The sequence below is a fragment of the Mercenaria mercenaria genome, chromosome 13 (assembly GCF_021730395.1).
Source record: "Mercenaria mercenaria strain notata chromosome 13, MADL_Memer_1, whole genome shotgun sequence".
In the NCBI taxonomy this organism is placed as follows: Eukaryota; Metazoa; Mollusca; class Bivalvia; order Venerida; family Veneridae; genus Mercenaria; species Mercenaria mercenaria.
Window position 1 is genome coordinate 41,633,267 of NC_069373.1, and position 14,575 is coordinate 41,647,841.

At 34.7% G+C, this 14,575-nt stretch overlaps 1 protein-coding gene across 3 annotated transcripts in view; it reads right to left on the bottom strand.

Annotated features, from left to right (window-relative positions):
* Positions 1-3,309: 3,309 nt before the first annotated feature.
* The window catches only part of LOC123528623 (hepatocyte growth factor receptor-like), a 48,062-nt gene continuing 36,796 nt past the window's right edge, over positions 3,310-14,575 (bottom strand). For all 3 annotated transcript variants that reach the window (XM_045308475.2, XM_045308472.2, XM_053521622.1), the window contains 9 exons: positions 14,331-14,480; positions 9,106-9,409; positions 8,546-8,704; positions 7,406-7,489; positions 6,647-6,831; positions 6,136-6,245; positions 5,321-5,483; positions 4,849-4,985; positions 3,310-4,469 (listed from right to left, as the gene is read on the bottom strand). In XM_045308475.2, coding sequence (XP_045164410.2) covers positions 4,331-4,469; positions 4,849-4,985; positions 5,321-5,483; positions 6,136-6,245; positions 6,647-6,831; positions 7,406-7,489; positions 8,546-8,704; positions 9,106-9,409; positions 14,331-14,480 — 1,431 coding nt within the window. In that variant the 3' untranslated portion in view covers positions 3,310-4,330. The remainder of the gene's footprint in view (positions 4,470-4,848; positions 4,986-5,320; positions 5,484-6,135; positions 6,246-6,646; positions 6,832-7,405; positions 7,490-8,545; positions 8,705-9,105; positions 9,410-14,330; positions 14,481-14,575) is intronic.

Consider the following 14,575-nt stretch of genomic DNA (forward strand, 5'->3'; position numbering starts at 1 on the left):
TATTCTATTTATCATGAAACTCATACAAACTGCCTAGAACAACATACGTTATCATCTCTTATTTCGTAAAAATGACTTCTGAAGCAAAAAGTTAATAAATTTATATTTTACGGATTTGAAAATTCATCCGCCCCCGAAACATTTGAACGAAACAATACGGCAGCCATATTGAATCCAACTTCGACAATGTGTTTTGACTTTCTGATATTCTTGTAAAATATAACAATGAAATAAACTCTTACCTGCGTAAAAATAAAAAGTCATCCTTTTGAATAAACCAGAACATGCTTTATCTCCACATTATTATACATTTGACTCGGACAACTACATGTCCAAAGCGCTGAAAATTTCGCTTCCATTTCCAGACACAGGTCAGAGATACTTTAAAGTTTAATCACTAAATTTACACTGATCCAAGAATTGTAATTAACTGATATATAGATCAATATATGTAATTACAAGATATTAAAACTAAAAGCAATTTCAAAACAAAGAATATGACTTTCAGAGTACTGGAAATCATTGTATTTTTAAGTCTGACTTGGAACTAGTGTTGTTTTCAGTGAATTTTCAAAGAAAGCAAGCCACTTATTTTTGTAGCAAGCGTCCGTAAAAATGTAAATATAAGAACTGGATGTTATTTTTGCGTTTATACGGCTATTCAAGAAGTCTCAATATGGTTTATACCCGTATAAAGGCACAACATATGGCTTTTGTTACTTATTTTTCATAGCTTATGATTTCTACAGATTTTCTTTTATAGTGTTTAATGCAAAGAGGCTGCAGTAAATGTTTCTTTTCATGCTGGCCGAAGGCATTCGGGAAAATATTCCCACTGTGCCGATTACTGTTACACAGAAAACATTTTTTGTTTTCTAAAGTAATTAGAAATAATTAGTTTTAAATTGAAATATTAGAAAATTACGTTTAATCTGATATTATGCTTTAGATGTCTTCAAAGGGGTTTCTTTTGGGAATTCCATTCCATAATAAGTGTGGACTTTGAACACTGTGGAAATAGTAAAATCTAGGTCTTGGTATGTATTTCCCCCTTGATAAAGCATACGGTATAATTTTTTTTTTTTTGGATAAATCGTCTTGTTTTATGTATTTTCACTTTTAAGATGCACACCCACCCAAAGGTAAACTTATAATGGGGCAAAACAGTAAATGAGCCGCGCCATGGGAAAACCAACATAATGGGTTTGCGACAAGCATGGATCCAGACCAGCCTGCGCATCCGCGCAGTCTGGTCAGGGTCCATGCTGTTTGTTTTTAAAGCCTACTGCAATTAGAGAAACTGTTAGCGAACAGCATGGATCCTGACCAGACTGCGCGGATGCGCAGGCTGGTCTGGATCCATGCTGGTCGCAAACCCACTATGTTGGTTTTCTCATGGCACGGCTCAATTATCAATTGAACTACATCTCTTTCTTTTATGTACCAGATGAAATGGTCAGTTCTGAGAAGAATTCATTGTGATGTTTGAAAAACAAGAGGCAACAATTAAAAGATTATTTACTAATCTGTTGCTTATGCATATGATCCAATATGGAATTTGGATCTAAAATGGTGTTGGGGTCGGCGCGGGCTGCGGAGGTAGTTTCCAACGCCTGACTATGACTAATCTTTTCCTTGGAAACTAGCACTTTATTGTTTTCTTTTTTTCTATATTTTTGTAATTAATATGTATATTTTTTAACTGTGTATACATATATTTTCAATATGGTGACGTACTTTTTACCTCTAAATCAAACATGCACAGTTATATTTGCACCATTTAAAGTTATCACATACACGCAGATATACATGATGAACAACTTGAAACCAAAACCGCAATCAAACAATATGTGAAACATATCCGATCAAACAATATGTGAAACATGTCCGATTTATGACCTACTTTCCATGCGTTCTCTCTCTCTCTCTCTCTCTCTCTACAGAAGTTCAGCATTTAAGCTTTAGGTCAAAGGGAAATAACTAACAGGGCCTTTGATTGGTTGAAAAAGTATATGGTATTCCGAGACAAATATTTAAGATGTAAAGTGGTCTCTCATTGGTGAAATATCTGTTGAATATGTTTGAAAACTGTTTCTAAGCCATGATTAATGGAGGAAAAAATATTTGAAGTGTATTTTGTTTGAAACTTTTGCTTGTTTTAGTGATTTGGTATTTTCATGAAATGTAAACAAAAATTCACTGCCCGACTGGGGGTTACTGACTTGCGGGTGAAAAAAGTGCACAAAAATGATGGTCAACATGTATATTTCTGGCTGTTTTCTTTTAGGCCTTGAATAGTTCTTTCACCCTGGGTAGGTGGCATCAAAAGTTTAAATGTTAGGAAAGGGCTATAACCCAAAACATTACAATGTAAGTCTATGGGAAAACTGTTACTTCCCTTTGACCTGAAGCGTTATTCCGCCATATTGAAAATGCACTTACTCCTGCGCGTAAACCAATACTATAAACATAATCTTTTAGTGCCAACTATCACCTTTTAGTGTAGTCGTATATATAGTATATGTAATAGTAACATTACTGCCATAGCCTTGTTAGCGTCCATAATAGATACAAAATATCAACTTAAAAATAACACGTTTACTTACCTACTTGATTACATACCTGGAAATCCCCTTTTCTATTATTAGAATGGCGTAGACGAATACGAATATTTTTATCATGAGAGAAGGTCAGAAGGATTTTATACTAACGACTGAGGCCTATCTAAAACTATTTTCGAGTGAAGAGAACATGAAATTTATTCATTTTTCTTTTATTGTTGCATAAAGGTATATTGGTTTAAAGGGATAAGAAAACATACATTACGTCATACACAAGAACTTTGATATGCCAAAAAAACCTACACTTGTCATATATATTCTACATAAACACTATAGACCTGGAATAAAGCAAGGAAATAAACATCTTTTAGCAATGAGAAGGTTCAACTCACGGACTATAGTTAAAGGTATACTAGCCTAGCATACTCGTTCGGCTTAATAAGATGGTTATTTTACGATCTGATATTTTAGAGCTGGGTATCTTACAGCGACTTACGCAGTCCCGAAACGTCCTTTTATTTGAACTAAATGCATACTAGATTTGGCTGAACAATTACTATATACAGTTCATAAAAAATAAAATTTAACACATTTATTTGACATAAACAGTACTATGCATTATGCTTGAAATAGTACGTACTTTTCTGAAAGGTCATCCAAGACCTATTTCAGGAAAATCATTCTGAAATCGACTCGGCGCTTCCAGGGGAGCTTTTCAAAGCTGTCCATACAGCCAGGTGAAGCAATTAAGCCCCATGCCCTAGCGGCCATTTTTTAAACAGACTGAACATAATACAATGTCACCTAAGATACATTGCTGTAAAACTATTTCGAAATCTGAGGATACGACTTGTAAGGTAATTCTGCACGGATGACCTAGATTAAAAGGAAACTAAACGGAGACCATAAAAGAAACACTCCTTTAAAGTTTGGTTGAAATTAGCAAGGTAGTTAACATGTTTTTTAAAGATATAATGGACAACGAACGAACAGGCTTGACATTAAATGCCGAATATCATACTAGGCCCCCGTATATATTAAGTTACATATACAGCTCATGTAAAGAATACAATATCAGCAATTGTCAGGCCTACGTTCATGAACAACATGTATGTGACATTCAGCTGTCATTCGTATTTTTTAAACTTATGGTTTTGGAGGGATATCACAATATTTCACTCAATGACATACATTTTCGCTGATTCACTGAAAATTAAGGAATCAAAGTGACTGTACTAAAATTGAACTAAGTTTAAGTTTTGAAATAAATGTCTTTCAGGTTTGTAGGCAAACTTTCTATTAATTTCTACTTTTCACTGTTTTAGAGTATATTCATAAAAGCTGTGGAGACTTTCCTTCGATGTAACACTGCAATATGACATTCTATTGTCACAAAATAAAAAGAACATATATATTTACATACATAACATGTGTTGGCAGAATTAAACTAAATTAACAAGATAAACAAATCAGATATAAAGGTGTGTTTCCCAATATACTGAAACAATAATATATTTCTTTTTTGAAAATGTACGTAGAACGTTTTGAAATGATTTTGAACTTATACATTTAAAATTCTAGGTAAATAAACTTGCATATTCCGAGGATTTCAATAAATGTTCATAGTCATTCGTTAAAGTTTCAACCACATTCATACTATGTTCAAGATTCAATCAACCACCTCCACAGACATAATGAAATGAAAAATGACAATTTTGCCGGAAGAAGGTTTTCATGCGTATGAAAACTACTTTCTGAATGTTTATGTGTTAGCTTGTTTCTAGTTGTTTTCGTTTCTCAGATGCTCTCTCTAGTTTCCTGAGTAACTCAGGGATTTTGATGGTCAGATCTCCAAACAATGGTCTTTCTTCCGGATCCCAATTCCAACATTGTTGCATAATGCGATACCTTTAAAACAATTAGAACGATTTTGAGAGGTAAGCACTACATTACTTGTTGAAAGTAGCATTCAAAATGGGTCTTAAAACCCAGGAAATCTATGAAATATAAATTTGTACAGAAGAGGAATTTATGTGTGATATTATTTAATACGAAAATGAATTCAGCTAATTTTTAACCTTCGTAACTGATGATGAAAGTACCAAAACAAAAGTGTATTTTATGTATAAAATATTAAAAACTGTACCCAGGTTAAAGGAAATTGACCCCGAATACATTTTGTCGAACCTAATATAAAAGTAGATAGATTCCATGTACTCAGATGCTCTGAAAACGACTCTAAGAGACAAATAATAGTGGTAAATAAGTTAATGTTGGGTTAACTTACATTTCATTGGGACAAAAGTCAGGTTTGTTCAGTTTTCTGCCTTCTTTTAGGTATCTCAGAATATCCCAGTTATCTACTGTTGGGTAAGGGTTCACACCCCTGGTCAGAAGCTCCCATAGAACAACACCGAATGACCACTGTAATACATTGTTAAGCACGAGGAATTTTTTACTGCCACTTTAAGGCAAGTTTCATACTGTCATCAAAAGTAAGTCGTTCAAAAAAGGGGAAGAAACAATAGCTTAGCAACAGCTACTTAATCATATCACAAGCAGAGTATTTTTAATATTTTATTCAAAAGTGAATTAATAAATGGGCGTTATAACTGCGACTTCACCAGGCGAATATTTATATTTTGAAGTTATGAACGGTAGTTAGGAATACACAAGATGTCACAGTTCCAGACATTGATGTTTTAGCGTCCATCAGAATTAAGACAAAAGTCGTCCGAAAGATTGTTTGTATAACTCACCACGTCTGACTTGTGTGTGAACAGCCCAAACTCTAGACTTTCTGGACTCATCCATTTAACCGGCAGCTGCGCCTTTTTGTCACAAGAACTGTAGTATTCTTTCTCATATACGTCACGTGTCAAGCCAAAATCTGCTACCTTTACCCTCATGTTATCGTCGATCCTATAGCATTTTGTATATATGGTTTAATTGTAATTCAATGTTTGTTCGTTGCGCCTCATTTCATTTCTCTGTTTCAGAACTAGATCTACCTCTAGATACAACAGTTTAAAGTGCACTTTCGCGGCCATTGTAAAAAAGACCTTCCAATACTTTTTTTAGTATTCCGTTCATTTTGGACCATAGAGTTCATCCAATGTATCTATTTAATTAAAATCCGCTTAAGCGGCACCAGGTGCACATTCATTTCCTTTTAAGAACAGACTCAGTCAAATCAAGTCTGCTATTATTTTGCTTAGATGCATTCTAGGGTTACAATGACTTAATCAATGTGAATCTTTACCCTTTCCGTCTCAGCCCAAACACTGATGCAAGTAAATAATACAGGAGCTATCTCTTGTGTACTAAGACTATGTACTGCACACATTAACACAACATGGCCTATTTCATGACAAGGTCTAAATTTTACATTGTGTTCATATACTATTTTATTTAGACTCACTTTAAACAGGGAATATAACGAAATTTTGAAAAAAAGTTTGGTGTTCAGCACAAACACAGGGCATGGTCTATATCATATAAATCCGGAAACGATGCTACGACAATTTGTTATGGCAAATAAGGGGAAGGCATTGCTTATAATGGCTTTACTTACATGCAATTTCTTGCAGCTAGGTCGCGGTGGATGAATTTCAGTTGCGAGAGATAATGCATTCCATTTGCAATATCTACTCCAAACACTACCAGCTCCTTTACTGTTGGTTGCTGCAAATATAAAGCAAATAAGCAGTCTATTAAATTTAACAATTTATTACATTAAGTAACAAGTAACAGAACAAGTCTTTAAATTATGACATTGTTGAGTTTTACTGGACTTAATTTGGTTCTACACCATTGCGTAATAATGAGTGCCAATCTTTATTTATAAAATATGGACATCTTAAGACAAGAGTAGATTAAATGACTAATTAATTTAAAATAAGTAATGAAGCGGATTTCAATTACAGACATACTAGTACTCCTTGTAAAAGTAAATCTTCATTTATGTAGTACGAAAGGTAGTTTAACCTCTTCCACTCAGCTGGCATGTTTACAAAAATAGTTCTAATACATTTAAATGTTCCTCACAGATCTTCATCCTTTACAAAAGTATGAATATTTCTCACATTATTGACGTCCCTGATGTAAGACAGTACATCTCCCTTCCTCATGAAAGGGAGCACGACAAGCGGAAGTTTGTCAACTCCCAGACAAATCCCTATCAGCTCCATAACATTTTTATGATGAAAATCCTTCATTAGCAAAGCTTCTTTCAAAAACATGTTCACATCTAGGTCTTTGGGGTTGTTTCCTGAAAAACATTCGTGTTTCATTTTACCTTTGTTATAAACTTAAAATAATGAAATTCCTGTAAACGTAGTCTTTTTCTCAAAACTGTAAACATGAGGTATCTTTTTTACAGTGTAAGCAAGAAGTATTTTACGTGCAGTGTCAAATTTAATGTTTTGTCTTCGAAACGTTAAAAAACCAGCAGAATATCGTCTTTTAAGGTTAAGAGTTTGAATAGATGACGGAACATTTGAACAGACGTATTCTCAAACAATTCTTATATTAGTTCTGGAAAATGCATGAAATGAATAATTATTTTTTTTGAATAGCCACAACTTGATGGTTGCTAACCTTTAGCCCGATGCCGGTAAGTGATTCTGTCCATTGCGACCAGTGCAGGCTAAGATCAGCCTGCATATCCGTGCAGGCTGATCATGGTCTGCACTGTTCACTGTTCAGTCAGTAAATTTTTACTGAACGCCCCTTCGAATAATAAATGGTACTGCCCAATTGGATGATAGACTAGTCCGTTTTAGATATTTAGCTGCGTAAAGGTTAAAACTTAGTGAAGATGATGTTATTAGACAAATACTTACGATGGAGCGTTTTACAAGCAACAATTTTCTCCGCATTCTCATTTGGAAGAGTGAGATATCCTTTATACACGCAGCCAAAGTGCCCTGAAATGTAACAGAAAAGATCCAAACGGCTACATCTTGTAAAAACGTAAGCCTGCTGCAATAGTATGGACTGCCAATAAACATGTTTGTGAAAATCGTACTAAAGATATTACATGCTAGAATTATTTATTCGCAAATTCTTGACAGAATTTGTTTTATGAGTGAAAATGTGGCAGAAAATTATCCATACCTTTAGCATTGGGTCAAGTTTGTCATTTTTGTCTGAAAATAAGAATAAGAGAAGATAGAACATGCCGCTTTCAGATGATGCAGAACTGTGATCTGTTTCTATATTCATGCATAAAGATTTAAAAACAAACAGAAGGCAGTATGTGAAAACAAGTTTCGAATACAGATTTAAGAGAAGCACAAGTTTAAAAAATAAAATTATTCTAACGGCTGCGCCCTTTGGTATATCTGGAAATCAGTCAGTATCATGCTACCTATAAAGAGACAAAATATATGCAGCTTTAGACTGCAGACAATACGATTTCAGAAAATAAAAACGAATCAAAATAATGAAAAAGGTGTATAATTATTTCAAAAACAAAGAATACTTAGTACAGTGAGACACGTTTGAAACACCTTTTCGTAGTTTCGCATCATGTTTGGAAGATAACCGACCAAACTGTTCTGTGTGAACCAATAAATAGATTAGCTGAACTCGTCCTCTTCGTAAGAAGAATACTATTGATATATAACTATTTCAGGTAATGCGCATGTCTTTGACATATTAACTACATGATGTTTTCATGATGTCACATTGTCAAAAATAGTTTTTAAGTATGTGGTTATATTGATATTTAAAATACACTTCCGGAATGAAATGCGTCTTGAAAGGAACTTCGACGACAGAAGGGCAATAATCTTTTTTGCATGTTATATCCTTTGTCCTGCAGAAATCAGAGCGCGCGAAAAATTTGAATGTCCATGATTAAGACATATGTGATCGTCTGATTATGTCGAAACAAACAGGAAGAAAATTAAATTTCAATCCGTCCATTTTTGATATTTCAAGACATCAAAGTAATTTTGAAAAAGAGAAAAAAGCTTTACCTTGTCCTACTATTTCTCCCAGAATAAGGCATTCGTTTAAAATAATGAGATTCTTCTGCGCAAACATAGCTTGGGTGTCTTCATCAATTACTGGAAGAAGTGGTTCAGATTCTTTAACAAATGTATTATCCTGGGCTTCTCCTCTCAGATTCCTGTGCTCTTGGTAATTAGAAATAAAATTATGACGTGAAAATCGTTCAAATAGATTTTTTTTTATTGAGAAAGAAATGATTTTAAACAACCAGACGTTTTAAACCAATAAAGAACATACTGCAAGTAATAAATTAAATAAATGTTTTGATAAGTAATTTAGGCAAACAGAGGCAATGTCATTGTTTTATGAAGATAATTGCAGTTATCTTTCTTTTTTCATTGCACCAACGTGCAACAGATTCATTCACTTTTTCTTTTTCTTTCAGTCTTATCTGTTTACCTATTAATTCAGTGAACATCAGTTAGTTAAGTTTCCTTTGATCAATCTTTTTACTAACTCACTCACTCAACAACACTGATTATACAAAGTGTTAAAAAAGAGTCAAAATTTTAGAAAGAATGTTTACCATTTTGTCTATTCTGTATAACCTCAGAGGTATGGCTCTCTGAGAGGCCGCCCTGTGTGGGCACATTGCTGTCCCGGCGGTAATGCACGTTGTATGGTTCATCTAGAGATCGGTGCCTTTTGTTTTTTATTTTCTTTATTCCAATGCCGACGACGGCGACAACAAGCAGACCGAACATAACGGCGCCGGTGACTACTGCGCTATTATAGTTGCTCTGAGGGCGACTGGCAACATTGACTGGTGGCTGTTGCTCAATCTGGAAAGCAACTGTGCCCACATCGTAGGACCGATACCCTATTTCACACTGATTGATTATAAATTGATATAAAAGATTATATTCATTTAACGAAATCAGTTTAAACCTGTTTCAATTGTATAGATGTTCACCAAGGTATTCACAAACTATCTTTATTTTCTATAAACTGAAAAATATATGCATTAAATATGTATGGTTTACTTTTTCATAACAAGTGTTGAATCTTTTATAAAGTCATGTCCAGTTTTTGTACAATTAACATATGTAAAGGTAAAAAAAAAAGCATTAAAGTGTTCAATTTATTTTTTGTTTAGCTAAAATAACGTATTAATTTTAATGGCTGGTTGGTTTATGTTCAAATCATGGTAGTTTAGACATATCACTACATTTGTTAGACCTGTTAATTTAAGTCGCCTGCAACAGATTTTCTTGCTAAAAATAAACACAGACAAAAATTTGCTAAAAGCCTGACGAGGCAATTTTGCGCTCAAACCCCATATTTTTGGTCGTTTCAGAGTATGTGTAAATTAGAATGATCAACTGAAAATAATATCTCTTTTTTGACCCTGTTCAGTCAGTGTTGGGAATCACGTGACTTACAAAGGCAGATTACACGGAAAAATGGCCGATAATTTCTCCGATTCGTCAGGAAAATCAAGGTATTTCTATTGACAAACATTTGTTTTAGATGTTCTAATATGTCCTATCATATGCCCCTTACCTTCCGATTTCCTCTGGTACCTTTCCTTTGTTCCATTCACCTATATTTTCCAAGAACACTTGGGAAGTTTGAATATATTTGCAGTTTTTGGGATGACGGTATCCACGGACCGACATTATTTTGTTCAGAAAATACTAATTACTGAAGTAAACGACAGTACAATGACATTAAAACTTAACAAAGTATCCAGTCCATCATAAACATGTAACGGACTGGCAAAATCAAATCTACCAAAAAGAGAATGTCGAAATATACGAAACGGCGCTGAACACGTACACAGTCTTCTAGGGCGCTGTGCACGTACAAGGTCAATGATTCAATCTTATATTACAGAAATACTTATATTGCCACGAGGCTTCTGTGTTTAGAAGTGTTTTACACATTTATAATGTCGAAGGTTGAATCGCATTTTCTGAAAAACAAGATCTGCGAAAGTTCATGCACTTAAGCAGACATGCTCTATAATTGTCCGCATAATTTAATTCTGAACGTGCATGAAAGAACATGCAAATGAAGATAAAAAGAAAACCTTTTCACAACGTCTTTATAGGTTGCAATTTTTCCCATTTAATTACATAAACGCAGTATTTAGAGTAATATCAATGGCAACACATACTTACATAGTGTTATATAACGCCTCGGAGACACATATAGACACTTTAGACATATGACTACACATTTTCTTCAAATATGAGAAAAAAAACACGAAAATGCCAAAATAAATGCAATTAGAATACGAGGGTGAAAAGGATGATGGATGTTACATAATTTTTTCCCTAGTTTGTGTAAATTCATATGAAAGTGATGTTTTTATTTACATATTTTCAGTATGTTTGTTGGCGGTAGGAAGAAAACCGTCAAATTAGAGCTACCAGTATTACACAGATTCGAAGGATTTTTTCCATCTGGCTCAAAAGATGTTACACAGAATCCTATCACCACGTTTCGTCGGTCCTAGAGGGAAGTTATTATGCGACTATCAAGACAGGAAAAAAATAATTCGGCAAGCAAGAAAATATCTGAATCAACAAAGAATTTAGTACAAAGAAATAGACACGTAATAGGAGAAACAATAAAGGTTACTGTTGTTTGTATTGAGCAGAATATAGCGACACATGGCTATACGAAAGAGGGTAGCAACTTCATGACAATGCTAAACATATTTGCGCAAGATGGTGAAATTCAAAAGGAGCTTTTAAAAATTTAAAAAACAACAACAACAAAATCTGGCAATGCACATATAGAGATCTAATTCAAAATACGCATCTCCTGACATTCAAAATGAGATAATGCTTTAATCTAGTATGAGAAAAACTGTAAGCGGACTTTATAAATGCTCCTTTATTTGCCATCATTGTTGACGATGCAACTAACAAATCAACCAAGAAACACCTCTCGCTATGCATTAGGATTAGGCCGACTGGTGATAAATGTGCCTCTGTAAAGAATTCCTATATGATTTATTGACAGCAAATCTATCAAAGGTGTTAAAGTTAATCGCAATATCTTGGATTTCTTGTAAGACGCTGATCTAGGTATTCTAAAGTTAAGCGCGCAATGCTATGATGGGGCATTAAACATAAGAATACCGTGGTGTGCAAACGCTTAAAAAAGAAAGAGCTACGGACGCAACTGATATACATTGCAAAGCTCATTGTTTGAATTTAGCCTTAGTACACAGTTCTAAAATCCCATGTCTCAAAACCTTGATGTCAACTGTGCAAGATATAAGCTTTCTGTTCGATTACTCAGCTGAATGATCGGTAGCGTTTACCGAGGAACTGGCAAGGGACACAGTTCAAAGGGAGGAATTGGAACAACGCATTAAAATGCGAATCCTTTCTGAGTCTCTGTGGTCAAGTCGGGCATTCTGCATGATCAAGAGCACGTTTCCAGTGAAAATCCATGGTCAGAAAATACTGCATGAAGATGGAAATGAGAAAGCAGGCTAGTATCTTGCTGCAGTTCTTAGATTTGACTTTGTCATTTATTTTGAATCTGAAAAGGTGTTGAGTATCATCGTAGCGCTAACGAGCCTTTTTTCAGAAGGAAGATATGGACTTACTAAATGCCGTTACAGAGATAAAGATACAAGTTTTCTCGACTGAGCGGAATGACTCTGCAGTGTGGCTTGCCCGATACAAAAAAAGGCAATGCGTATAATCAGAGACTTCGGCACTAAAACATCTATATCAAGGCGTGTTGGAAGGTAAATGCATACAGACAACCATGGTGCAGAATCTGTCTTGGATTACTTTGAGTTTATGGTATCAGTGTATTTTTCGACCATTTTGTCTAGAAATAGCAACTCACATTCTACAAAATGAAGTCCGTTTTGCTGCCAAAATCTACGGAAAACAAGTCAGAAGTGCCAGTGCCTATTTACACCGCATATTCACCAGATCTCCATGGCACATTTCAGATATTTAAAAATGAGGTAACAAAGTAGAAACTACACTTGAATATTGCCAGTCAGAAACCATAGACTTCAGACCACTCTTATACATCCCTCCATGTGAAAACACTATTCTGTTTGTGCTTCTGACTATGCCTCCAACATCTGCATTTTGCGAACGCTCATTCAGTAAAATGAAAGCATTCAAAAACCACTTTCGTTCAACAATGACAAGTGATGGAATGTTTTACTAGCTCTATACACATTTAAAAGGATGTTTGCAAAGATGTAGACCACGTCTTAAATGCTTTCTCTTCAAGCAAATGCTAAATATGGACTTTTTCTGACCCAATGCCAGTTCTTTATGATTCTATAAATTAGACCTTTTCCTTCTATATCAGACAAAAGTTACCGAATAATTATTGTTAAATGCGAACAACATGTTGTAGCGGTCGTTAGAAATGGTGAAATTTGAATAGCTAAAAGTCAAGATAATTATTGGTACGATTTTGTGCATGGTGTAGTATTTTTAACTGAGGGAAATCAAATGTAAAACTCTAGTTTCTTAAAAGTGTAGTCCAAGATGTTTTTTCAAATATAAAATAGTTGTGGAAATGGTCGCTGAATTAAATAGAGCCAAATAAAAACCAGGTCAGTTCTGCCTATTTTACATTGTTATTTCTCAGTGCCTCTAAGTCGTTCTTCAGGAAACTGTGAGTGAAATAGGTCAGTACCGGCTTCTGACCACAGTTTCAAATTCTGGAAAAAAAAGTCAAAATAAATTTATAAAATAAATTGCCAATCATATGTTGCTGGAGAGGTACTCAGATGTGCCCAGAATGTATCACATGGCATTTGAATACCAAACTATTTTCCGGGAGCATGTCACCGAACTCCTAGATTATGTGCCGACACATGTATGGCGGGAAAGGAATGCCCCTGCAAAAGAAAATAAATCTGACAAATCAGTTTCCTTATTCATAACTCGAAGGCATAGTAGATTCACTTTATATGATAAATAGTGTTGTGTATTCAAATGTTTTCCAGTAAATTCTTTTACACAGCTATGACTGAGTGAGTAAATCAGTGTTTTCTGCCAATATTCTCTGTTGTGTTTAAACAATACAATCATATTCTGTGCTTTTATCTACCCAAAGACTTTTGAATCTTTGTGAATTCCGAAAGAATATTATTTGACATCGGTGCGTGAAATAACGGTGAAGTATTAAAGCTGAGACGTCACAATGTTATTTATTACGAAAAACAATCATATAGTTTGCTGTAAATACAGAAGCCTCGCGGCAACTTTAGTATTTCCTTAATATAAAATAGAATAGTTGCTCCTGTACGTGCACAGCACCTTGGAAGACTATGTACGTGTTCAGCGCCATTTCGTAGATTTTAACATTCTCTTTTTGGCAGCTTTGCTTTTTGCAAGTTCTTTACATGTTTAGGCTGAACAGTGTATTTGGTTAACTTTTCATGTAATTGTACAGTCATTTACTTCAGTAATTTGTATTTTCTGGACAAAACTGTATCCGTCCGTGGATAGCGTCTTTCCAAAACTTGCGAATGTATTCAAACTTCCTAAGTATTCTCGATAAATATAGGTGAATGGAACAAAGTATGGGTACCGGAGGTAATCGGAAGGTAGGGGGCATATGATAGGATATATTAGAACATCTAAAACAAAGGTTGATCAATAGAAATACCTGGATTTTCCTTGCGAATCGGAGAAATTATCGGCCATTGTAAGCTGCCGTTTTAAGTCACGTGTTCCCCCACACTGTCAGTATAACATTTATACAGTTTGGTGGTAAAGATGATGGCCATAAACCAGTGAGACACACTACCTTGACCCTTCCCTTTAGCCCATCTGTGGCCGACACAAGATCAAACACTTCACACAATATGCCGTCTTCATGTACTTCATTAACAACGCACCTGGTAATGCCAACTGATATTTTGACGTCGTGTTTGCTAATATTTGCTAACATTGACCCCTTTAAAGATATAAACAAAATTCACTTTATAGTGAACACAGCGATGTTCCTTATACATGTAATACCAAACACGCATTTATTTAATCTAATGCATA